Source organism: Theropithecus gelada, chromosome 17 (genome assembly GCF_003255815.1).
Source record: "Theropithecus gelada isolate Dixy chromosome 17, Tgel_1.0, whole genome shotgun sequence".
In the NCBI taxonomy this organism is placed as follows: Eukaryota; Metazoa; Chordata; class Mammalia; order Primates; family Cercopithecidae; genus Theropithecus; species Theropithecus gelada.
In genome coordinates, this window is record NC_037685.1 from 35,053,710 (window position 1) to 35,081,009 (window position 27,300).

A 27,300-nucleotide genomic window follows, 5' to 3' on the forward strand; every position below is an offset into this window, starting at 1 on the left:
TTTTTTTTTTTTTTTTTTTTTTGAGACGGAGTCTCGCTGTGTCCCCCAGGCTGGAGTGCAGTGGCGCGATCTCGGCTCACTGCAAGCTCCGCCTCCCGGGTTCACGCCATTCTCCTGCCTCAGCCTCCTGAGTAGCTGGGACTACAGGCGCCCACTACCACGCCCGGCTAATTTTTTGTATTTTTAGTACAGAAGGGGTTTCACCGTGGTCTCGATCTCCTGACCTTGTGATCCGCCCGCCTCGGCCTCCCAAAGTGCTAGGATTACAGGCGTGAGCCACCACGTCCGGCAAACCTGCACCTTTTTGGGAGGCCGAGACGGGCGGATCACGAGGTCAGGAGTTCGAGAACATCCTGGCTAACCCGGTGAAACCCCCTCTCTACTAAAAAAGACAAAAAACTAGCCGGGCGAGGTGGCGGGCGCCTGTAGTCCCAGCTACTCGGGAGGCTGAGGCAGGAGAATGGTGTAAACCCGGGAGGCAGAGCTTGCAGTGAGCTGAGATCCGGCCACTGCACTCCAGCCTGGGTGACAGAGTGAGACTCCGTCTCAAAAAAAAAAACAAAAAACAAAAAAAAAAACAAACCTGTACCTTCAGCACATGTATCCTTGAACTTAGAGTAAAATAAAAAACATGGAAAACAAAAATAAACATAATTAAATGTCTATTTATATCCCTTGACCACTTTGTAAATTGGTTATTTTCCTTTGCTATTGAGTTACGGGAGTTCTTGAGAGCTTGTTTGGAGGTTCTGGCAGGGAAGCACAGCTACTCGTGTACCCTTGACTGAAGATTGGTCCTCCTCTGTTGGGGATGGTCATCCTCTTAAACCCAGCATGCAGTTTCGGGAGGAACACACATGGAACAGTGAAGGAGGAAGAGGACATGTCCTGTGTAGCCAGCCAGATCAGCTGAATCAACCCTGGCGATCAATGGGCTGACAGATGTAGCAGCTAGATTGACTGCCCTCACATCCTACAGGAGTTCTTTATATGTTCTGGATATTACTGTCTTGTCAGATACATGATTTGCAAATCTTTTGTCTCATTCTATAAGTTGTCTTTTCCCTTTCTTGTGTCCTTTAATTTTTTTTAATTTTTTTTTTTTTTTGGCTGTCACCCAGGCTGGAGTGCAGTGGCACGATCTCAGCTCACTGCAAGTTCCGCCTCCCAGGTTCACGCCATTCTCCTGCCTCAGCCTCCCAAGTAGCTGGGAATACAGGCACCTGCCACCATGCCTGGCTAATTGTTTTTCGTATTTTTAGTAGAGACGGGGTTTCACCATGTTAGCCAGGATGGTCTCGATCTCATCTCGTGATCCATCCGCCTCGACCTCCCAAAGTGCTGGGATTACAGGCGTGAGCCACTGCACCCAGCCAATTTATCTTTTTCTTTTATTGCTTGTGCTTTTGGTTTTATATTTTAAAAAACATTGCCTAATCCAAAGTCACAAAGATTTACACTTACATTCACTTCTAAGAGTTTTATGGTTTTAGTTCTTACATTTAAGTCTTTGATCCATTTTGAGTTAATTTTTATACATGATGTGAGGTAGGGGTCCAACTTCATTCTTTACAAGTGAATTTCCTGTTGTCTAGCATAGTTGTTAAAAAGACTATTCTTTCCCCATTAAAATGTCTTGGAATGCTTGACAAAAATCAAATGAGAGTAGAGGCACAGGCTTATTTCAGAACTCTCAATTCTATTCTAGTGACCACATGTCTAACCTTATGCCAGTACCACTACTGGGCATAAAGAATTTTACATGTGTATATTTCTGTGAAACCACCACATAATTAACATAATTGAATATAGCCATCACCCTGAAGATTCCCTGTGTCCTTTTGCAATTGTTCCCTCCTATCCTTCCTCTGCCCACCCAATCCAGTCCCCAGGTAAGCATGAACTGCTTTTTTCACCTTGGATTAGTTTGCATTTTCTATAATTTTATATACATAGGATTATATAATACAAATACTTTTGGTCTGACTTTTCATATAAATTGTAAATACATCTACATACTTTTGGTATGGATCAGCATTGTAATTTTTAGAGTCATCCATGTTGTCTGTGTACAAATAATTAATTCCTTTTTACTACTGAGTAGTATTACATTCTATGAATATACCATATCTTTTTAATCTATTCTTCTCTTGATAGATATTAGTAGTAGGCAGTTTCTGACATGGCTTCCAGTAATTCCTGACTTCTGGTATCCATTCTCTTGTGCAATTCCTTCTCTTGGTCTGGTTGGATCTAGTGACTACCTTCTAACAGAATATGGCAAAACTAATGGGATGTCAAGACTATAACAGACTGTGACTTCCATTTTTGTTGGCATCCTCTCTTTCTCTGATTTTTCTCTCTCATGTTTGCCCTTACGGATAAGGCCATCTGCCAGAAACTGATGACTGCCTATAGTCACAGCCAGCAAGGAAATCAGGCCTTTGGTATAATAACTTTTGAAGAATAAACTCTGCCCACAACCATGTGAGTGTCTTTGCCTAGCAGTCAAGTCTTTTGATTAGATGGCAGTCCCTGGGCTGACATAGTGATTGCAGTCTTGAGAGACACAATGAAGCAGAACACCAAGTTAGGTTAGACCACAGAAACTGATCCACACAAACTGTTTATTGTTTTAAGTTGCTATGTTTTGGGTAAGTTGTTATGCAGCAACAGGTAACAAATACAGGGGGGTTGTTCTAGATTTTGGCTTTTATGAATAATGCTACTATGAATATTTCTGCACAAGTGTTTGTGTGGCCAGGTACTTTTATTTCTTTTGGGTAAATACCTTGAAGTATAATGACTAATCATATGGCAGGTTTAAGTTAAACTGTAAAAGAAATTGCCAAACTGTTTTTCAAAATGGCTTAGCCATTTTACACTCATTTTCACAAGCAATGTATAAGAATTCTAGCAGCTATATAACCTTTCAACACTTGGAATGGTCAGTCTGTTTAATGTTAACCATTCTAATTGGTGTGTAGAGTTATTCACTGTAGTTTTAATTTGCATTTCCCTAATCACTAATGATGTTTAGCATCTTTTCATGGACTTATTGACACTTGATCATCTTTGGTGATGGGGTCAATCTGATTCTTTAACAAATCAGATTACTTATTTTCTTATTAATGAGTTTTGGGAACTCTTTATATATTTATCAATTTTTTCTTTTATGAATCATGCTTTTAGTATCATACCTAAACAATCTCTGCATAACCCAAGATCACAGAGATTTTCTCCTATCTTGTAAACATTTTATATTGTATCTTTGTCTATGATGTTTGGAATTAATTTTTACTTATGGCATATTAGGATTTAGAGGTTTTGGGGGTTCTTTTTGGCATAAGGATATCTGATTGTTCCAGCACTGTTTCTTGAAAAGACTATCCTTTCTCCACTGCATTATCCTTGCACCTTTGTCACAAGTCAACCGGCCATATATGTGGGTCTATTTCTGGATTCTTTATTCTGATTCATGGATCAGATTGTCTATCTCTACACCAACACCAACCTATTTTGACTATAGTAGCTCTATATTACGTCTTAAAACAAGGTGGTATAAGTCCTTAAACTTTCTTATTTTTCAAAGTTGTTTTGGTGATTTTCATTTTTTTAATTTTTAATTTTTATTTTTTTTGAGACAGAGTTTTGTTCTTGTTACCCAGGCTGGAGTGCAATGGTGTGATCTCGGCTCACTGCAACCTCCACCTCCTGGGTTCAAGTGATTCTCCTGCCTCAGCCTCCCAAGTAGCTAGGATTACAGGTGCCCGCCACCACGCCCAGCTAATTTTTTGTTTTTAGTAGAGACAGAGTTTCACTATGTTGGCCAGGCTGGTCTTCAACTCCCGACCTCAAGTGATCCACCTGCCTCAGCCTCCCAAAATGCTGGGATTACAGTGTGAGCCACAGTGCCTGGCCTGTTTTGGCGATTTTAGGTCTGTGGCATTCCATTTGAATTTTAGAATCAACTTCATTAATTTGTACAGGAAAGCCTACTGAATATTAGAAAAAATAGAGAGTAATGTTTTTATTGGAATTGCATTAAATCTAGTAATTAATTTGGAGAGAAACCACATCTTAACAATATTCAATCTTCCAACCACGAACAAGGTATATCTCTCTAAATATTCAGCTGAGTTTTAATCTCTCTCAGCAGTTTTGTAGTTTTCAGTCTGTAAGTCTTAAGTCTGACCACTAAGGTTTTCATTTCCAAAATGCTACAGAAATGGATATTTAATTTCAATTTCCAATTGTTATTGCTAGTATATAGAAATAGAATTGAATTTTAATAGTGATTTTGTATCTTGCAGCTTTGTGAAATGCAGTTATTAGTTCTAGCTTTTTGGCAGATTACATGCGGTTTTCTACCTAGATGATCACATTGATTGTCCCCGTTACCCATCCAAGACAGCCAGTTTTACTTATTTCTTGCCAATCTGAATGCCTTTTATTTTTTTTCTTGCCTTGCTGTACTAGGTATCTGTCTAGTACAATACTGAATAAGAAAGGTAAGAGTGGATATCCTTGCTGTGTTTCTGATCTTAGGGAGAAAGCATTCAGTCTTTGATTATTAAGTATGATGTTAGCTGTAGGTTTTTCATAGATGCCCTTTATCAGGATGAGGAAGTTCCCTTCCAGTTCTAGTGTGCTGAGAGTTTTACATCAGGAGTGGATACTGGAGTATATCAAATGCTCTTTTGCATCTATTTAGTTGATCATATATATATATACGTATATATGGATATGTATTTCAGTCTTTAGGGAGTTACATTGATTTTCTAATATTGAATCAATCTTGCACTCCTGGGATAAAGTTCATGTGGTCATGATTCATGATATAAGATCCTTTTTATACATTACTAAATTTGATTACTTAAAACTTTGTTAACAATTTTTACAACTTTTCTTAAGAAATGCTTGTCTATAATTTTCCTTTCTTATAGTATCTTTGATCTTGATGTCAAGGGAATGCTGCCTCACAGAATGAGTTGAAAAGTATTCCCTTCTCTTCCATTTTCTGGAATAGTTTGTGTAAAACTGGTATTATTTCTTTCTCTGAAGTTTGATAGAAGTCACTACTGAAGCTATCTGGGCCTGGGGATTTAAACTACAAATTCCATTTCTTCAGCTGATACAGGGTTATTCAGGTTACCTGTTTCATGTTCTGACTTTTGGTGGTTTGTGTCTTTTAAGTAATTTGGCCATTTCATCAAAGTTGTTTAATGTATTACCAGAAACTTGATTCTAATAGTCCCTTGATTATTCTTTCAGTATCTGTAGAATCTCTGTGCTGTCAGGTCTCACATTTCTATATTGGTAATTTGTGTCTTTTACCTTTTTTTTTCTGAACAGTCTATATAGAGGTTCATCGGTTTTGTTGATTTTCTCAAAGAACCAGTTTAGGTTTCATTTTTAAAAATCTACAAAAATGCATCTTTTTGTCTGTTTTTTTTTTTTTTTTTTTTTTCCGTTTTACTGATTTCCATTCTAACCTTAACTATTCCTTTTATCTATTTTATTTTTTAGAGCAGTTATTAGGTTCACAGCCAAATTAAGAGGAAGGCAGAGATTTCCCATATACTCACTGTTCCCACACAGGCATTACCTACTCCTCTATTATCAACACCTCCCACCAAAGTGATATGTTTGTTACAATACATGAACCTACATTCATGCATTATACTCATTCAAAGTCTAAAGTTTACATTAGGCTTCCTTCTTGGTGTTGTACATTCTACGGGTTTGGACAACTATATATAATGACATGTATCTGCCACTATATATTTTCCCTGCTTAAAAATTCTCTGTGCTCCACCATATTCATCACCTGCCCCCTCCCTGCCACCAAACTCTGACAACCACTTATCTTTATACTGTCTCCATAATTTTGCTTTTCCCAGAATGTTATATAGTTAGAATAATACAGTATGTAATCTTTTCAGATTGGCTTCTTTCACTTAGTTATTATACATTTAAAGTTATTCCTTGTCTTTTCATGGCTTAATAGCTCATTTCTTTTTAACTCTGAATAATATTCCATGGTCTGGATATACTCGTTTCTCTACCGATTCACCTACTAAAAGACATCTTGGTTGGCTGCATTTTTGGCAGTTATAAATAAAGGTGTTACAAATATCTTTGTGCAGGTTTTTATGTAGCCATAGTTTTCAACTCCTTTGAGGAAATTCCAAAAATTACAATGGCTAAATCGTATGGTAAGAGTATGTTTGGTTTTGTAAGAAACTGTCAAATTGTCTTCCAAAGTGACTATACCATTTTGTACTCTTATCAGCAATGAACGCGAGTTCCTCTTGCTCCACATCTTTATTAGCCTTTGGTGTTGTCAGTATTCTGGATTTTGGCCTAATAGGTGTGTGGTGGTATCTTACTGTTGTTTAATTTGTATATCCCTGATGATATATGATGTGGAACATCTGCTCATATATATCATCTGTATATGTTCTTTGGTGAGGTGTCTGTTAAGGTCGTGGTCCATTTCCAAATTTGTTTTGTTTTCTGATTGTTGAGTCTTTAGAGTTCTTTGCATTGTTTTGGATAACACTCCTTTATCAGATGCATCTTTTACAAATATATTTTTGCCAAAATACTTGTCTTTTCTTTCTCTTATCATTGTCTTTTGCAGAACAGAAGTTTTTAATTTCAGTGAAGTACAGCTTATCAATTATTAACTTTCACGGATCATGACTTTGGTGTTACATCTAAAAAGTCATTGTCATACCCAAGGCCATCTAGGTTTTCTCCTATATTGTCTTCCAGGAGTTTTGCATTTTGTGTTTTACATTCAAGTCTATAAACCATTCTGAGTTAATTTTTCTGAAGGGTATAAGACCTGTGTCTAGATTCATTTTCTTCTTACGAGATGTTCAGTTGTTCCAGTGACATTTGCTGAAAATACTATCTTTGCTCTATCTTTGTTCCTCTGTCAAAGATTGGGTGACTATATTTATGTGGGTTTATTTCTGGGCTCTCTATTCTGTTCCGTTGATCTATTTTTCTATTCTTTTGCCAACATACTGTCTTGATTACTATAGCTTTACAGTGAGGTAAGTCTGGTATTGCTGGTTTTCTGACTTTCTTCTTTTTCAATATTGTGCTGATTATTCTAGGTCTTTTCCTTTTCTATATAAACTTTAAAATCAGTAGGTTGACAATTATAAAACAACTTACTAGGACTTTGATTGGAATTGTGTTGAATCTATAAATTGATCTGGGAAGAACTTATCAATGTAGTCTTGAGCAATTTAGTCTTCCTAACCACAAACAGGGAATACCTCTTCAGGTATTTCAGTGTTCTTGAATTTCTTTCATTAGAAGTTTACAGTTTTCCTCATGTAGAGAAACATACTTTATTAGATTTATACTTAAATATTATTTTGGTGCCAATTTAAATGATACTGTGTTTTTAATTTTAAATTCCAGTTGTTCATTGTTGGCATACAGAAAAATGACTTTTTCTTTGTCATATATCTTATGTTCTTAAATCTCTATCAAGCAATGTGCAAAGATCCCCATGCAAATGATATTATTGAAAATAAAATACAACCCTAAAATGTATATTATAAACATAAGGGAATAATTTTAATATACTTTAAAAAAATTTATCTTATGGCCGGGCACGGTGGCTCACACCTGTATTCCCAGCACTTTGGGAGGCTGAGGCAAGTGGATCATGAAGTCAGGAGATCGAGACCATCCTAACACGGTGAAACCCCGTCTCTACTAAAATATACAAAAAATTAGCCGGGCGTGGTGATGGGTGCCTGTAGTACCAGCTACTCAGGAGGCTGAGGCAGGAGAATGGCATGAACCTGGGGGGCGGAGCCTGCAGTGAGCCGAGATTGCGTCACTGCACTCCAGCCTGCGTGACAGAGCAAGACTCTGTCTCAAAAAAAAAATTATGCAAAATAGTATTTAATTTTTTATAAATAGCTTTCTTTTACTATACTTATTCTTTATTTCAGACACCTGATCTAAGCCCATAGACTCTGTAATCAGTCTTTTGCTCCAGGTTAATTAATTAAACTTTTATTTTTGGTTCAGGGTTACATGTACAAGCCTGCTATATAGGTAAATTGAATGTCATGGGGGTTTAGTGTACAAATTATTTTGTCACCCAGGTAGTAAGCATAGTACCCGATAGGTAGTAAAAATGACTTTTATATATTAATCTTTTATATGTTAATTTATACTTTTATATATTAATTATATATTAACCTTTGACCTTGCTATAATGCCTTATTGGTATACTGATTTCGGTTTTTTGGTCATTTTTTTGGATTGTCTAAATAGGCATTTGCAAACAAAGGCAGTTTTATTTCTTCCTTCCCAATGCGTATACCTTTTATTTCCTTTTCTTGTCTTACTGCATTAGCCAGGACCTTACTTTGGTTTTAACTGTTCTTTTTTCCCTAGTTTCTAGGTAGAAGATGAGGTTGAGACATTTTTTCTTGTCTAATGGAGGTTCTTAGTACTATAAATTTATTTCTAAGAACAATTTTAGCTGCTTATGAATATATTCCAACCATAGGCTACTTTTCTTTCTATACAAACTGCATAATGAGGTACATGAATGTAGAAAGAAAAATAGTCTATAGTTGGAATATATTCATAAGAAGTGGTGAATGGCTTGACTAACTGGTCAGAGGCCAAGAAACAGAAAGAGGAAGATTAAGGGAAAGAAATTCTGGGGTAGAGGTTTCTGGATAAGCCTATGGGGGTGGCATAAACTATCAGGATCTTTGGGTACTTCATGTTAAACAGCCACCAGAAAGCATTCAACACAGAATCAGCGCTAAATAACTAGGCAGTCAAAATTATGTGGTTTGTGGAAGTCTGCTAGCCTTGATCATAGGCTACTCCAATGACACAATGGGCACATGAATGGAGTTGACATGCTGGCAGAGATGGAGACTGTGTATGGGCCAAACAGCACAGGCTCCTACTTACCCAGGCTCATCTAGCTCTTATAGCTGCCAACAGTAGAGGTAAACACTGAGCTTCTAATATAGCACTTATACTTTGCAAAGACCAATCAGCTGTTTGATGGTAAGTCGGCTACACTAGATGTCCTTTATGCAGATTCTTCTGGACTGACCTATACACATATTCTATGTATGGGTTTGCCTTTCTTGCTCACAGAAACTTAGCACCATTACCTAAAGATTTATAGTTATCTACTGACAAAGGATTCTATATAATACTGTATTAGACCAAGAGACCCAATTTATAGCAAAGGCACTGTGGCAGAGGGCACATGATCCCACAGTCCTGTCACATACTGCACTATGTAGAAGATGCTGGCCAATGGAGCAATGGAATGGTTTACTAAGGGCACAGCAGAGGTGCTAGTTTGGAGTCAAACTCTTGCAAAAGTGAGGTGCCATCTTATAGATGCAGTATTATATTTTACATCAACAACCATTTTATGGTGCTGTGCTACCATTTGGAAAAATTACATGGGCCCAAGGGGGCAAAATACAAGTGACCATACTTATCATCACTCCCAGTGACTCTCTTGAGGAGGTTATGCTTATTTTCCCTCCCAATTCCTGGTGGTTCTGTGTCATATCACTAGGTTAGAGGAATCTAGAATGGATAATAAAGGGAGATGATGAGTACAAGTGTGGTCTTTTGACCAGTTCCAGAGGTACGCGCTATAGTTTGTTCTACTAACCTCCCTCTTACAAGTTTTCCTTTGAACTTGTAAAACAATAAGTGTATGATCCATGAAGTACAGTGTGGACTACAATGGATGCTGTGATGCAGCAACCAGATCTCCATTCAAATCTGAAAACTATTCTCCTAGCTGCTGGGAGTGCTACTCAGCTGTCAGCTATCTCTAGGGAACTGCTGTTGGAAAAGAGTTGTCTCACCCAAGGTCACCTCTTTACCTGGGGCAGCCCATAACCAATGACTGGTTGATATGAAGGAATAAAGACTTGCCCAAACCTGTGAAAACTTTGAAGGACCATCTTAGCTTCACAGCTCCCTGTGGGGTCAGTCAACTGAGGTCTTAATGGAATTTGTAAAGTTTCCCCAATTCCATTTCCTTCCTCCACAGTTGTTGGTCCTGAGAGTACTTCCTAATAAACTTCCTGAAAGCTAATTTCCATGTTAGAATTAGGTGGCTTCCTGAGTAATCCAATCTGTAACAGGCAGCTAAGTGGCATTTGCTGATGGAGGGAATGGTGGAAGAAGAACAGAACTTGAGTTCTTGACTTTTTAATTTAAGATAAGTTTTGGGCATTAATGTGGCAATGTCAGTAGAGTTAATACAGGAGTTTGGAATTCAAGGGAAAGCTAAGAGCCAGCGATAAGATTTGGGAACTATTAATAGAAAGATATAAATTGAAACTATGACTGGCTGTAAGACTGCCACTAGAGACAGTACAGAGTGAGAAGTGGGCCAAGGCAGAGATGTAGAGAATAGCAACATTTAAAGGAAAAGTAGAGAAAAAGTAGTTCGACCAATAAAATTGCGGCGGGAAACCCAGGGATGTCAAAGAAGAACCAGCAAGGTCTGACATGGAAGCCAATAGAGAGTCAAGAGAGTGTCAAGAAAGGAGAGGTTGAAAACATCCATGCTGCAAAGAGGGCACATAAAAACAAACAAGAAGAGCTCACTACACATTTTCACCTAAGAACAAAGATATTTTGATTTTACTGAGAAGTGTTAAGTGGATTGGAGGGAGTGGGAACCAAACTACATTTGAGTAAGGACAATCATCCCCAAAATGTGGTAATATAGTACTGGGAGAACACCTCGGACAGTTTCTGAATTGCTTGAAAAATGAATCCTTTCTTCAGTTGTCCATAGGCAGATAATAGGCAACTTCATAGACTTTCATTCATATGTAAGACTGAGAACTCCTTGTAAATAATACATTGGTAAAATTATTAAGAATTACCAAAGATGTATTCATAATCAAAATCTGGCATGTTATTGAGGTTTACTGAGGACCCTAGTCAGTTTTCTACTAATTAGCAATAGTGAAGACACCCTATTTTGTATGTAAACACATATATATTTGAAGATCTCCCAACTTTCAAGAATGATTAAAAAAATCAATTACTTACCAGTGTGGTCTTGAATAACTCATTCATATTTTGACATAAAATTTCCCATTTACTAGACTTTTAAACAAAGAGATTAAGCTTTCTACATTATCTGGAGCCTCTGTTAACTCTTTTCCTTCATTTTTACTTTATTCCCCCCATCTTTATCCCAACCATACTGAGTTTCTTGCTATTCCTCAAACATGGAAGGCCCAATCCCACCTTGGGACCTTTGCATCAGATATTCTCTTTGGCCTGGAATACTCAAGGACATCTGCATTGTCAGCTTTTATGCCTCCACCTAAAATTCACTCAAAAATCATCTTCATAGGGACATATGGCCAATTTATACCTGCAAGCCCCAGCCCCTATTCAGTATTCTGACTCTCTATCATGCTTTCATGTTTTTTTCCTCCGAAACGTTTCTTATCTTTAAATATTGTTTATTTTTAAATTTTATTTTCCTATTAGAATGAAAATATCATGAGCTAAAGAAATCTTGCTTTTGTTTTCTGATGTCTGAGGTCTTAGGAGAGTATCTGGCACATAGCAGGTATTCAACAGATGAATGAACAAACATGCATGGTTGTGATAAAAATAAGGAAAAAGAGTAGGGATTATGGGCTACAGAATCTTTTGCTTTTGCTTAAATTGTCTAAAACGTTTCAGATGCAATAATGAGGAAATTGATAGGATATTAGGAAAATAGTGCTTGCGAGGTGAAAGAAAATGTTAAGGCAATATCAGGGTAGGGGTGCACTGGATGAAGGATTTATCTCGAAGATCAGAGAGAGAGAGACTTGAGCATGTTTAAACAATGATGGAAGAGAGAAAGAAAAAAGAGGGTGACATGGTTTGGCTGTGTTCCCACCTAAATCTCATCATAAATTGTAATTCCCATAATCCTCACCTGTTGTGGGAGGGATGAGGTAGAGATAACTGACTCATGGGGGTGGTTTTCCCCATCCTGTTCTCTTGATAGCGAGTGGGTTCTCATGAGATCTAATAGTTTTATTTTTTATTTATTTTTTTATTATTATACTTTAAGTTCTAGGGTACATGTGCATAACGTGCAGGTTTGTTACATATGTATACTTGTGCCATGTTGCTGTGCTGCACCCATCAACTCGTCAGCACCCATCAACACGTCATTTACATCAGGTATAATTCCCAATGCAATCCCTCCCCCCTCCCCCCTCCCCATGATAGGCCTCGGTGTGTGATGTTCCCCTTCCCAAGTCCAAGTGATCTCATTGTTCAGTTCCCACCTATGAGTGAGAACATGTGGTGTTTGGTTTTCTGTTCTTGTGACAGTTTGCTAAGAATGATGGTTTCCAGCTGCATCCATGTCCCTACAAAGGACACAAACTCATCCTTTTTTATGGCTGCATAGTATTCCATGGTGAATATGTGCCACATTTTCTTAATCCAGTCTGTCACTGATGGACATTTCGGTTGATTCCAAGTCTTTGCTATTGTGAATAGTGCCGCAATAAACATACGTGTGCATGTGTCTTTATAGCAGCATGATTTATAATCCTTTGGGTATATACCCAGTAATGGGATGGCTGGGTCATATGGTACAACTACTTCTAGATCCTTGAGGAATCACCATACTATTTTCCATAATGGTTGAACTAGTTTACAATCCCACCAACAGTATAAAAGTGTTCCTATTTCTCCACATCCTCTCCAGCACCTGTTGTTTCCTGACTTTTTAATGATCGCCATTCTAACTGGTGTGAGATGGTATCTCATTGTGGTTTTGATTTGCATTTCTCTGATGGCCGGTGATGATGAGCATTTTTTCATATGTCTGTTGGCTGTATGAATGTCTTCTTTTGAGAAATGTCTGTTCATATCCTTTGCCCACTTTTCGATGGGGTTGTTTTTTTCTTGTAAATTTGTTTGAGTTCTTTGTAGGTTCTGGATATTAGCCCTTTGTCAGATGAGTAGATTGCAAAAATGTTCTCCCATTCTGTAGGTTGCCTGTTCACTCTGATGGTAGTTTCTTTTGCTGTGCAGAAGCTCTTTAGTTTAATGAGATCCCATTTGTCAATTTTGGCTTTTGCTGCCGTTGCTTTTGGTGTTTTAGACATGAAGTCTTTGCCCATGCCTATGTCCTGAATGGTACTACCTAGGTTTTCCTCTAGGGTTTTTATGGTATTGGGTCTAACATTTAAGTCTCTAATCCATCTTGAATTAATTTTCATATAAGGAGTAAGGAAAGGATCCAGTTTCAGCTTTCTACTTATGGCTAGCCAATTATCCCAGCACCATTTATTAAATAGGGAATCCTTTCCCCATTTCTTGTTTCTCTCAGGTTTGTCAAAGATCAGATGGCTGTAGATGTGTGGTATTATTTCTGAGGACTCTGTTCTGTTCCATTGGTCTATATCTCTGTTTTGGTACCAGTACCATGCTGTTTTGGTTACTGTAGCCTTGTAGTATAGTTTGAAGTCAGGTAGCGTGATGCCTCCAGCTTTGTTCTTTTGACTTAGGATTGTCTTGCCAATGCGAGCTCTTTTTTGGTTCCATATGAACTTTAAAGCAGTTTTTTCCAATTCTGTGAAGAAACTCATTGGTAGCTTGATGGGGATGGCATTGAATCTATAAATTACCTTGGGCAGTATGGCCATTTTCACAATATTGATTCTTCCTATCCATGAGCATGGTGTGTTCTTCCATTTGTTTGTGTCCTCTTTTATTTCATGGAGCAGTGGTTTGTAGTTCTCCTTGAAGAGGTCCTTTACATCCCTTGTAAGTTGGATTCCTAGGTATTTTATTCTCTTTGAAGCAATTGTGAATGGAAGTTCATTCATGATTTGGCTCTCGGTGTGTCTGTTACTGGTGTATAAGAATGCTTGTGATTTTTGCACATTAATTTTGTATCCTGCGACTTTGCTGAAGTTGCTTATCAGCTTAAGGAGATTTTGGGCTGAGACAGTGGGGTTTTCTAAATATACAATCATGTCATCTGCAAACAGGGACAATTTGACTTCTTCTTTTCCTAACTGAATACCCTTGATTTCTTTCTCTTGCCTGATTGCCCTGGCCAGAACTTCCAACACTATGTTGAATAGGAGTGGTGAGAGAGGGCATCCCTGTCTTGTGCCAGTTTTCAAAGGGAATTTTTCCAGTTTTTGCCCATTCAGTATGATATTGGCTGTGGGTTTGTCATAAATAGCTCTTATTAATTTGAGGTACGTTCCATCAATACCGAATTTATTGAGTGTTTTTAGCATGAAGGGCTGTTGAATTTTGTCAAAAGCCTTTTCTGCATCTATTGAGATAATCATGTGGTTCTTGTCTTTGGTTCTGTTTATATGCTGGATTATGTTTATTGATTTGCGAATGTTGAACCAGCCTTGCATCCCAGGGATGAAGCCCACTTGATCATAGTGGATAAGCTTTTTGCTGTGTTGCTGAATCCGGTTTGCCAGTATTTTATTGAGGATTTTTGCATCGATGTTCATCAGGGATATTGGTCTAAAATTCTCTTTTTTTGTTGTTTCTCTGCCAGGCTTTGGTATCAGGATGATGTTGGCCTCATAAAATGAGTTAGGGAGGATTCCCTCTTTTTCTATTGATTGGAATAGTTTCACAAGGAATGGTATCAGCTCCTCCTTGTACCTCTGGTAGAATTCAGCTGTGAATCCATCTGGTCCTGGACTTTTTTTCGTTGGTAGACTATTAATTATTGCCTCAATTTCAGAGCCTCCTATTGGTCTATTCAGGGATTCAACTTCTTCCTGGTTTAGTCTTGGAAGAGTGTAAGTGTCCAGGAAAGTATCCATTTCTTCTAGATTTTCCAGTTTATTTGTGTAGAGGTGTTTATAGTATTCTCTGATGGTAGTTTGTATTTCTGTGGGGTCGGTGGTGATATCCCCTTTATCATTTTTTATTGCGTCTATTTGATTCTTCTCTGTTTTCTTCTTTATTAGTCTTGCTAGCGGTCTGTCAATTTTGTTGATCTTTTCAAAAAACCAAGTCCTGGATTCATTGATTTTTTGGAGGGTTTTTTGTGTCTCTATCTCCTTCAGTTCTGCTCTGATCTTAGTTATTTCTTGCCTTCTGCTAGCTTTCAAATGTGTTTGCTCTTGCTTCTCCAGTTCTTTTAATTGTGATGTTAGAGTGTCAATTTTAGATCTTTCCTGCTTTCTCTTGTGGGCATTTAGTGCTATAAATTTCCCTCTACACACTGCTTTAGATGTGTCCCAGAGATTCTGGTATATTATATCTTTGTTCTCATTGGTTTCAAAGAACATCTTTATTACTGCCTTCATTTCGTTATGTACCCAGTAGTCATTCAGGAGCAGGTTGTTCAGTTTCCATGTAGTTGAGCGGTTTTGATTGAGTTTCTTAGTCCTGAGTTCTAGTTTGATTGCACTGTGGTCTGACAGACAGTTTGTTATAATTTCTGTTCTTGTACATTTGCTGAGGAGTGCTTTACTTCCAATTATGTGGTCAATTTTGGAGTAAGTACGATGTGGTGCTGAGAAGAATGTATATTCTGTTGATTTGGGGTGGAGAGTTCTATAGATGTCTATTAGGTCTGCTTGCTGCAGAGAGGAGTTCAATTCCTGGATATCCTTGTTAACTTTCTGTCTGGTTGATCTGTCTAATGTTGACAGTGGTGTGTTAAAGTCTCCCATTATTATTGTATGGGAGTCTAAGTCTCTTTGTAAGTCTCTAAGGACTTGCTTTATGAATCTGGGTGCTCCTGTATTGGGTGCATATATATTTAGGATAGTTAGCTCTTCCTCTTGAATTGATCCCTTTACCATTATGTAATGGCCTTCTTTGTCTCTTTTGATCTTTGATGGTTTAAAGTCTGTTTTATCAGAGACTAGGATTGCAACCCCTGCTTTTTTTTGTTCTCCATTTGCTTGGTAAATCTTCCTCCATCCCTTTATTTTGAGCCTATGTATGTCTCTGCATGTGAGATGGGTCTCCTGAATACAGCAGACTGATGGGTCTTGACTCTTTATCCAGTTTGCCAGTCTGTGTCTTTTAATTGGAGCACTTAGTCCACTTACATTTAAGGTTAAGATTGTTATGTGTGAACTTGATCCTGCCATTATGATATTAACTGGTTATTTTGCTCGTTAGTTGATGCAGTTTCTTCCTAGCCTCGATGGTCTTTACATTTTGGCATGTTTTTGCAATGGCTGGTACCGGTTGTTCCTTTCCATGTTGAGTGCTTCCTTCAGGGTCTCTTGTAAGGCAGGCCTAGTGGTGACAAAATCTCTAAGCATTTGCTTATCTGAAAAGGATTTTATTTCTCCTTCACTTATGAAACTTAGTTTGGCTGGATATGAAATTCTGGGTTTAAAATTCTTTTCTTTAAGAATGTTGAATATTGGTCCCCACTCTCTTCTGGCTTGTAGAGTTTCTGCCGAGAGATCTGCTGTGAGTCTGATGGGCTTCCCTTTGTGGGTAACCCGACCTTTCTCTCTGGCTGCCCTTAAGATTTTTTCCTTCATTTCAACTTTGGTGAATCTGGCAATTATGTGTCTTGGAGTTGCTCTTCTCGAGGAGTATCTTTGTGGCGTCCTCTGTATTTCCTGGATTTGAATGTTGGCCTGCCCTACTGGGTTGGGGAAGTTCTCCTGGATGATATCCTGAAGAGTGTTTTCCAACTTGGTTCCATTTTCCCCCTCACTTTCAGGCACCCCAATCAGACGTAGATTTGGTCTTTTTACATAATCCCATACTTCTTGCAGGCTTTGTTCATTTCTTTTTCTCCTTTTTTCTTTTGGTTTCTCTTCTCGCTTCATTTCGTTCATTTGATTCTCAATCGCTGATACTCTTTCTTCCAGTTGATCGAGTCGGTTACTGAAGCTTGTGCATTTGTCACGTATTTCTCGTGTCATGGTTTTCATCTCTTTCATTTCGTTTAGGACCTTCTCTGCATTAATTACTCTAGCCATCAATTCTTCCACTTTTTTTTCAAGATTTTTAGTTTCTTTGCGCTGGGTACGTAATTCCTCCTTTAGCTCTGAGAAGTTTGATGGACTGAAGCCTTCTTCTCTCATCTCGTCATTCTCCGTCAAGCTTTGATCCGTTGCTGGCGAGGAGCTGCGCTCCTTTGCCGGGGGAGGTGCGCTCTTATTTTTTGAATTTCCAGCTTTTCTGCCCTGCTTTTTCCCCATCTTTGTGGTTTTAATCTGCCTCTGGTCTTTGATGATGGTGACGTACTGATGGGGTTTTGGTGTAGGTGTCCTTCCTGTTTGATAGTTTTCCTTCTAACAGTCAGGACCCTCAGCTGTAGGTCTGTTGGAGATTGCTTGAGGTCCACTCCAGACCCTGTTTGCCTGGGTATCAGGAGCAGAGGCTGCAGAAGATAGAATATTGCTGAACAGCGAGTGTACCTGTCTGATTCTTGCTTTGGAAGCTTCCTCTCAGGGGTGTACTCCACCCTGTGAGGTGTGGGGTGTCAGACTGCCCCTAGTGGGGGATGTCTCCCAGTTAGGCTACTCAGGGGTCAGGGACCCACTTGAGCCGGCAGTCTGTCCTTTCTCAGATCTCAGCCTCCATGTTGGGAGATCCATTGCTCTCTTCAAAGCTGTCAGACAGAGTCGTTTGCGTCTGCAGAGGTTTCTGCTGCTTTTGTTATTGTTTACTGTGCCCTGTCCCCAGAGGTGGAGTCTACAGAGACAGGCAGGTTTCCTTGAGCTGCCGTGAGCTCCACGCAGTTCGAGCTTCCCAGCAGGTTTTTTTACCTACTTAAGCCTCAGCAATGGCGGGCGCCCCTCCCCCAGCCTCGCTGCTGCCGTGCCGCGAGATCACAGACTGCTGTGCTAGCAATGAGGGAGGCTCCGTGGGTGTGGGACCCTCCCGGCCAGGTGTGGGATATAATCTCCTGGTGTGCCTGTTTGCTTAAAGCGCAGTATTGGGGTGGGAGTTACCCGATTTTCCAGGTGTTGTGTGTCTCAGTTCCCCTGGCTAGGAAAAGGGATTCCCTTCCCCCTTGCGGTTCCCAGGTGAGGCAATGCCTCGCCCTGCTTCAGCTCTTGTTGGTCGGGCTGCAGCAGCTGACCACCACCGATTGTCCGGCACTCCCTAGTGAGATGAACCCAGTACCTCAGTCGAAAATGCAGAAATCACCGGTCTTCTGTGTCGCTTGCCTTGGGAGTTGGAGACTGGAGCTGTTCCTATTCGGCCATCTTGCTCCGCCCCCGCCCCCGCCCCCCAATGGTTTTAAAAAGGGTTTCCCCCTTCAACTGGGCACTCATTCTCTCTCCTGCTACTATGTGAAGAAGGACATGTTTGCTTCCCCTTCCGCCATGATTGTAAGTTTCCTGAGGCCTCCCTAGCCATGCAGAACTCTGAGTCAATTAAACCTCTTTCAATTACCCAGTCTTGGGTTTATCTTTATTAGCAGTGAGAATGGACTAATACAGAGGGTAACTAAAACAGGGCATAAAGTAAAAAGAAGAGGTTTGAGAATGGAAAAGTGAGGATAAAATACTATTAGTTTTGAAAATGTTGAGCTTGAGGTGAAAAAATTATGTATAAGTAGAGATATCCAATAGACAATTACATAAACATCAGAAACTTGAGAAAAAAGCTCAAAATATAAGACTTTAAAGTTTATGAGCAGGGAGTTGGAACAGTCTATGTATACACACTGAAAATTATTCTGTTAACATTTTACTTACCTGATCTAGGTTTGAAAGACTGTTTGGATCTTGGCTGAGAGCTTGGTACTGGCCCCTGAGCCTGTCACCTGCTCCAATTCTCCTGAACTTCTTGAGATCCACTACATATAAAGCACTGCAAAAATGAATTACTTCTTGATAGCCTATGTTGTCTATGTAGCTTTAGTTTTACTTTCCTCCAATGAATGTCTACAGTGTTGGCATTAACTACAGATATCCTAAGATCTAATAACAATTAATCCTTTCGTAGATTTGCTCCTAATGTCTCATACTGTTTCCCAGGAGTTTTAAGTTTGTTTTAATTTTGGTAGAACCCATAATCTTTTAGGGTCACCCTAAGCTTTTCCAAGCTGTCATGAAACTCATGGCCTTACAAAAGGCCATGAGGCACTGAAGATATAATCTCACTTTTATTTCACAAACCAAGTTTAAATCTTCTGGAGTAGTTAGGAGCCATATTACTTGGGTTTAACTCCTAGCTCATTTATATATTAGCAGGGTAAGCCTGGGCAAGTTACATAAATGCTATATGCCTTCGTTTCCACATCTACAAAATGGAGACAACACTATCTCAAGATTGTCACAAAGATTTTATGACTTAATATACATAAAGGTTTACAAGAGTGACTGGCATGGAATGAACACTATGTAATTGGTTGCTTTTATTGCATAATTTTTAAGAAAACTGAAAATTGTATTTCAATACATTATTTACTAAATGGTAAGGGTATGACTTTTCTTACCTGATATGGTATTTCCGTCTTAAAAGATGTGATGCCCAGTATCCTGTTTTCCAGAAACGATATCCATCCATTTCCCTGCGGCTATCACAAAATGGAGTATACCCATAAGGAGCTCCACCCAGATCGAAATCTCGAAGTTCTTTTAGATCATGTCTCACAATCTAAATAAGTAAAATAGGCTGTCTGATAAACACTGTAAAATAACATAAGCCTTTTTTATGGAAATCTTAAATCATTATTATCCTATTACAGAAATCCAAAGAGCTGTATTTTCCTCACAGTGCTTTCACGTAATATGAATTTACTGAATTTAACATTTTTTCCTCTTGCCCTTACAGGTTAAAGGTAAACTAAAATTTATATTCCTAGTCTTTAAGACAGTGGTCTTACCCACCAACAAGAATATTTTGTTGTATCATTTATAAACAAGTCACTTTACGAATCAGATATTTGGGAAAGGGGTTAAATATTACATAAGCGCAGAGCTCTTAGTCTCTCCATGTATGAATAACAAAATCATTCCATGGCAAATCTCCATTATTGTATATTGACAAGTGTTAAGTTTGAATTATAAAGAAAAATCTCCCAATTATTCTAAATAGCTTGAATGAAATAATATCAATGTTATTTTTGAATACACTCAAGCCTCCTACAGAAATATTAGTGTACACGTTGAAGGAAAGGTAGGAGAAAGAATCATATTAGATATTATGTGTGGGTCTAAGATGGGAGGATTGCTTGAGGCCAGAAGTTTGAGACCAGCCTGGGCAACATAGTGAGACCCCATCTGTACAAAAAAAAAAAAAAATTAGCCAGGTGTGGGGGTGTGCATCTGGAGTTCCAGCTCCTAGGATGCTGAGGTGGGAGGATGGCTCGAACGCAGGAGTCTGAGGCTGCAGTAAGCTATGATTGTGCCACTGCACTCCAGCCTGGATGACAGAGTGAGATCCTGTCTCTTAAAAAGTGTGTTTAGAAATGCTATTTTCTTAGTTTACATTGTAATGTTTCATATTTATCAATTTGGAATAGAGTACAAAAATAATAAGAGTTTAGAATATGAGTACATTCTAATATAAACTTGAAAATATACTTTTTGTTCCACATAAATTCTAACTTATCCATTTAATTTATATTTTCATTTACATATTACCTTTTTCTTAGAAATTCTGTGTATTTTCAAATATTTTTTTTCCACTAATGATTCAAAAGCAATGCAAAGGGGAAAAAAGAAAAAGCCATAATTTTTGGACATATAAATTTTGAAAGCAGAGGGCCTTGGGTTTTTTGGGTTTTTTTGGCCAAATGTATTTGCTTTTATTTTTAGAGATAGGGTCTCACTGTGTCACTCAGGCTGGAGTGCGGTGGCATGATTATAGCTCACTGTGACCTTGAATTCCTAGGCTCAAGCTTTCCTCCACACCTTAGCCTCCAAAAGTGCTGAGACTACAGGCATAAGTTGGCCAAATTTAAAATGCTCTTTTCCTTAAGTGATAAGAGTGATGAGAATTTGGTTATTGGTTGAATGCGAAAGAATGCTGTTGAAGGTGGAAGAATAAGAGTTGTATGAACTGCTAGCTTTTCTAGCAAGCAGAAATTGCTAATTTTAAACAAATATCAGCTCATACTTTACAGGAATTCATTTAATTACTCTTATTATGACTAATATAAGTATTTGTTTTAGTTCGCAAACGTAAAAACTACTACTTCAGAGAGAAAACTTCCATGTCCTAAATAATAACTGGTACTTCTTACAATGCTTCCAATTTTCCCCTGGAGTTCTGACTTTTTGTTTTTAAAGATACTTTGCTTATATATCACAATCATATCTTAAGCACTGTAATGAAGATAATAAACATAAGCAACATGAATTAATTTCTATATTAAGACAGTAGTGTAAAAAATGTTTGAGTATTACTAAAAACAGTAGTTAATCTTATTACCTGGTCAGCATCAACAAAAATGATTTTGTCCACTGCTAGTGGGAAAAGAACATCAAGGAAAAGAATTTTGTAACCCCAAATAATTCTTTGTCTTTCAGTCTGTTGACGAAGCCAACGGGGCCACCTATATTGAACTAGTTCATATTGGAATCCATATTCTTTAGCCATATGAGGAATTACTTCCTAAAAACACACACACACAAAATCAAACAATATGTTCCAGAGAAAGTAGTTTTGTTTTAGAGAAAAAAGTTAACATTAAAAAGGTAAAGTTTCCTATAAATTGCTATCAACTAATAGGCAAAATGTCTAAATACTACTTCTATAACATACTTATTAATGAGAAATAATAAAATGTTAACAAATACGAAAACACAAGTATAAATAAAACTATATAATTTAATGTCACTAAAAATAAGTGCACTATATTATTTAACAAACATTAATGGAAGGTAAATGTTCCCATACTTTTATTGTTAACATCTGCCTTGAGAAAACTGACTTTAAAAAAAAAGCCTCTGGATCTTGGAACACCTACATATCAAATAGTTCATGTATATGTCAATGGGTTGGTTGGTCACAGATGTAAAGATGAAGAGAGGATACAAAAAACACAAAATAAGTTCTAAGCTGATAAATTAGATTCTATACAGGAGCTTCATGTTTGAGATGTATCATTATTTAATTAAAGGTTTAAAAATATAAAGTAGTGATTATGGTCTGAATATTTCATATTCGATTCACTATCTTATAGGATTAGAAGTAGCTTATTCCCTGTTTAAAGCAGAAGCAGTTAATGAAATATACTGTGGGCTAAATTTAGTTCAAGAGCTCAAATATTGAGAGAATGAAAAAGGAGCTGGAAAAGACGAATAAATATAGAAATTTGCATTTTACCTCTTGATTCTTACTTGAAACTAGTTGCTGGTTATATGTTTAATTTTTTTCTCTGATTTTATAAGAAAAATGTAGATTTAAAATTTTTTTTAAATGCAAGAAGCACCAATTTTATCTGTGAAATCTCGAAATTATGGGTACAACAGCTGCTAGGAGTCATTGTTTTGGTTTCAAAATAAAATAAAACATTCAGATAAACTAAAAACAATATTTTTTCATCATTAAATATGTGTTAAAATATTCACTGAAACAGGCACTGTTCTAGGATCTAAGGGTACATTAGTGAAAAAAAGAAATACAAATTATGGCCTTCATGAGGCGTGTATTTTAGAGGAGGTAGGTAGACATAAACTATTAAGTTATCTACAGAAAAAAAGTGCTATGAAGAAAAATAAAAAGGAAGAGGGAATTATAGTTTGCATAGTGCTGTCAGAAAAGAATTATGCCTAAGTACGTATAATTTTAGCAAATATTTGAATGAAGAGAGGAGGTATGACTTTTCTAAACTGGTAGGAACAAATCTAAAGTACCTAGCGGCTTCTGTATCTGGCTGCTGGTTTACACAGATGTTTGAGTTTGTAAAACTCCAAAGCTACATTTCATGATTTGTGCACTTTTCTGAGTATATGTTATATTTCACTAAAAAGTTTTCAAAAGAAAAATTTTGAAAGAAAGAAACACATCACAAAAAGAAGGAAAATACTACTTCAAATACAGTATTTCCTTTGGCCATGCAGTGGAACAAGACTTTCTAATCCAGACTAGCACTATTGTTCTGGTGAATAATATCTTTTCCTGCTAAGAGAATCTTTAGATTTTTCTATTTAAGTCTATTTAGGGTTAAATACTCCCTTATTCAGTGTCTGATTACTAGGATAATATGTTAAAAATTAGAAAAATAGTATAACTTATTTTCTATATTTATGGGTTCCTTTTCTGTTTTTTTTTTTGTTGTTGTTTGTTTTAGTTTTGTTTTGTTTTCCTACTGTCAAATGAGCATAGGAGGAGACACTGTTGGTGGTAGAGGGGAAATGGGCTGTCACATAAGGTTAAGTACCTGAGGTCTGAATGCATGGGTTCAAATCTCAGTTGTGTTTCTAATTAGCTGTTTCATCTGAGGCCTATCCTATAAAGGATGATTCTTGCTCAAAGAAAAGTATGGCCCTTCACCTTATCTCCCAGGAAATACCCTCTACTCTTGGAATTTCCTGACTAATAAGAATGTCTATGTTTACCTGCAGACCTTGGACCACACTAGATATTGTATGCTAATGATGTTATCTGTAGTGAGGACCTTGGGCCACAAGGCATCAGTTCAACATCTGAAGGGGTTAGAGGCTAAGGTTAGCTATGCAGGCTGTTAGCCAAGTCCACAAAGCTGATCCTTAATGAAAACTCTGGACCCCAAAGTTTGAATGAGCTTCCCTGGTTGGCAACACTCCATGAGTACCCTCACACACTGTTGCTGGAAGAAATAAGTGCTATCCACTGGGAGTGGATTCTACTGGGAGAGGACAATTGTTAACTTTGTGTCTGGTCTCCCCGGACCCTATCCTAAGCATCTCTTCCTTTTGCTGATTTTATTTGTGTCCTTTTGCTATAAAAACTGTGAGCATAGCTGTTTTCTGCAGTTTTATGAATCCTTCTAGTAAGTTATTGAATCTAAAAGTGGTCTCAGGTACCTCTCAACTGTGAAAGCTAGTTACGTAATTTTTGAATTTTGGTTTTCTTATCACGTGGGATTGTTATGAAAAACAATTGAATAACGTGAGTTAAACACTTGGCATCATGCCTAGAAATATTAAGGAATAAAGCATGCCTGGCTAGTTTTACTTCTGTTTTCCCACTGCTTTTGGTCTAGAAGAAAAAAAAAACTCATTTGAAATGCTGGTGAATGAGACACCAAATTGCTGTGGAGACACTAAATTTCATGGAATTTGATTATGCTGTAGGGAGAATAGGAAGAAACAGAGTATACTTTGTAGCAGGTGTATGGGGCCTCTGAGTAAAGGCTAATAGATGTTGATCACCTGAAATCTTCTAAATATAAAATGCTTCAGATCCTGGTGCCCAGCAATCAATGCACTACACAGACGAAAGAGTTTTTTTGTTTTCAGTACTGTAAAACTATTTTCTATGCTATAGGCATAGTCTGTATTTTCTTGATACTACTACTGTTTCTGCCTATCTTTGCAAAAATGACAGAATCCATTTCTCTTAATTGAAAATCTGTATATATTTTCCATTGCCAAATTGTATTTAATTATTCATTATCATGAAAAACTACTAGTCATTCTGATTTTGATTTTACTTAAAAATATAGTCTTCTACTGTCCTCTCCTTTGAACATCTCTAAATAAAAAGTGCACAGAATTTTTCTTAAGCTACATGAAAATACTAAATACTATTTTAAAATTTATTAAAAAGTCTTTAAAATATACATTTCAAAAAGCTCATTCTGAAAAGAGAAATATCATATAAACTTACAATGATACAAATAATTTACTATTCAAACATTAACCATTCTACAAAAAAAGCTATGTACTTACTTTAAATGTCGGTGAGAGATAATTTTTTAGCAACCAGAATTTCACTGGTGTTTTGGTGTTACGCAAAACAGAAAGCATCATAATTCTGTATAAAAGAATATTAAACCCAATATACGTTAACAGTAACAGGAGTTCATTTTTTTTTTAACCTTGAAGTGTTTTTTAAAATTTAATTTTAATTTTTAAAATTTCACTTTAAGTTCTGGGATACATGTGCAGAACATACAGGTTTGTTACATAGGTCTTTTTAAAGGCTTTTAAATAATTGAAGGTATAAATTAGAAGGTTTTCACAATGAAATGTGAAGAAACAAACTAAAATATGGTTTATCAAGTATGTAATGTATAAGGATGAATACATATACATCATGGTAGCTTCATTTGGGCCCAGCTGTCTATGACTGTGTGATTAATAATAAGTCTGCAAACCCTGAAGAGCTGAATGATCTATCTATATTGACGAATTCACTGGATGGGTCATGTGGTTTGCTAACCTAAACCTCTGAATGGAAAGGATACAAATGAATCTAAAGTTCCATTTTAATGTATCAGTGCTACAATTCAAATATTTTTGAGTTATTCTCTGTGACCTTTCTATACTAACTGTTTAAAAATAGCCTTTTGTACTTTGCAATATGCATTTCTCCCCTCATTCCCTTCCTTTTTGTAAAACAAGGTTTTCTTCACTGGAAAAGGATAATTTACTATAGTAAATTATATATATATGTATATATAGTAAATACTGTATATAGTAAGTACTGTATATATATAGTAAGTAAATATATATATATCGTATGTGTGTGTATATATATTCTTACCTATCCAAAATGTCTATTTGCTAGCCTTGAAGAAAACCAATATTTCAAATCAAGCCAAAACTCATGAAATTTCATATTTAAATATACTTACTTCATAATTTTAAGTAAAAAAAAAAAAGCAAGGTGTAAATCAGTATGCTCTTTGTTACTATTTGGGTAAAAGGACTTAAAAAACTGAAATAAATAAATAAATAAATATACACACATATATATATTTACGTGTGTGTGTGTCTCTCTTTAGCAGGATGTAAAAATAATACTATGGGTTTCCTGTGAGAAAAGGAACTGCGTATCAAGGAAACAGAGGCGGGAATTTTTTTTTCCCCCAGTGTATATTCCTTTACTTTTTTTGAAATTTGAACCATGTAAATATTTCTTCTTCAAAATATAAAGTTAAAAAATATACCTACCTTAAAAAACGTTCATATAAATGACCAGAAGCAACTGAAAAAATGTTTAGGACATCTTTTTCCTTTTTTTCTTCTTTATGCAACCTTATTGTGAAACTTGGAATAAAAAAGTAATTGACATTTCTTAAACATACATATGGAAACATTGTATGCCTAAATACTAAATATAAGCAATAAATATAGAAATGTATTTCAAAATAGTTAAGCTATAAACACTATAATATTTACAAACTAATATTAAAATATTTGACAGTATCATTTGAAGCTTTATGAGCTTTTTTTTTAATTTGCAATATGGAATATAATTATATTGTCTCTAGGTGAATGGGCTGTTATTTTTTAATTTCTGTGAGTTGCCAAAGGTTGTTTTCGGAACAAAGAATGAATTACAGCTTGACATGGCCATATCTAGTGTACTGAAACTTTAAACAGGCCAATAATGAGGGAAGGAACAGAATACGGAAGTGTGGAACTATAGCACAGCAAGAATGTATGTGGTAACAGGGTAGGTATCTGAGTGCTGCTGATGGGGCTCACCAACGCTAAAATATTTTTAAACCACCATCTACAATTTGGAGCTCCTCTGACCAAGCAGATTTTCTCCTCCACGCAGGGTATGGAATACCCTCTTGGTACTGTGGATGATTTCCATGACAAAGAAAGCACTAGGGAGCCATGTCTACTCCCTGGTTTATATCATGGTAGCGTCATCTGGGCCCAGTTGTCATTTTCATTACATTTTTGGAGTTAGACCACCTCCATTTCATTTTTGTATAGGCCCATTTCATATACAAAAATGACTGAATCTTTTATTTACAGTATTCATAAAGTACAAATTCATCTTTTTCTTCCTAAACATTTTAAAGTATTTTTATATAAACAGATATTTAGAATGAATAAAATTTGGTAAACTTACAGTCATCATTAAAGGTATTTTGCAAAATATAGATTGTTATAGACAGAAGCATTTTTCAAATCTTGTAATCTCCCAAATAAGAAAAGAAGTTGATTCAGTGGCAAGAAAAAATAATCATTCTAAGTTAGAACTAAAACTAAGACGAAAAAAATCAAAGCATCATAAGACACACAATACTATGTATCTGGAGCAGTTAACGTCCCAAAAACTTACCATCTCTGTTTCTAACAAAGCATTTTGTTTTTTGTATCCTTTTTATATAGCAAGCGGCTATATTTCGTTTTT

At 36.9% G+C, this 27,300-nt stretch overlaps 1 protein-coding gene across 1 annotated transcript in view; it reads right to left on the reverse strand.

Moving 5' to 3' along the window:
* The window catches only part of UGGT2 (UDP-glucose glycoprotein glucosyltransferase 2), a 262,317-nt gene that overhangs the window by 43,712 nt on the left and 191,305 nt on the right, over positions 1-27,300 (reverse strand). Inside the window, exons 32-36 of the mRNA XM_025364677.1 lie at positions 26,100-26,195; positions 24,873-24,957; positions 21,427-21,609; positions 19,487-19,647; positions 18,744-18,858 (exon numbers count right to left, since the gene is read on the reverse strand). Coding sequence (XP_025220462.1) covers positions 18,744-18,858; positions 19,487-19,647; positions 21,427-21,609; positions 24,873-24,957; positions 26,100-26,195 — 640 coding nt within the window. The remainder of the gene's footprint in view (positions 1-18,743; positions 18,859-19,486; positions 19,648-21,426; positions 21,610-24,872; positions 24,958-26,099; positions 26,196-27,300) is intronic.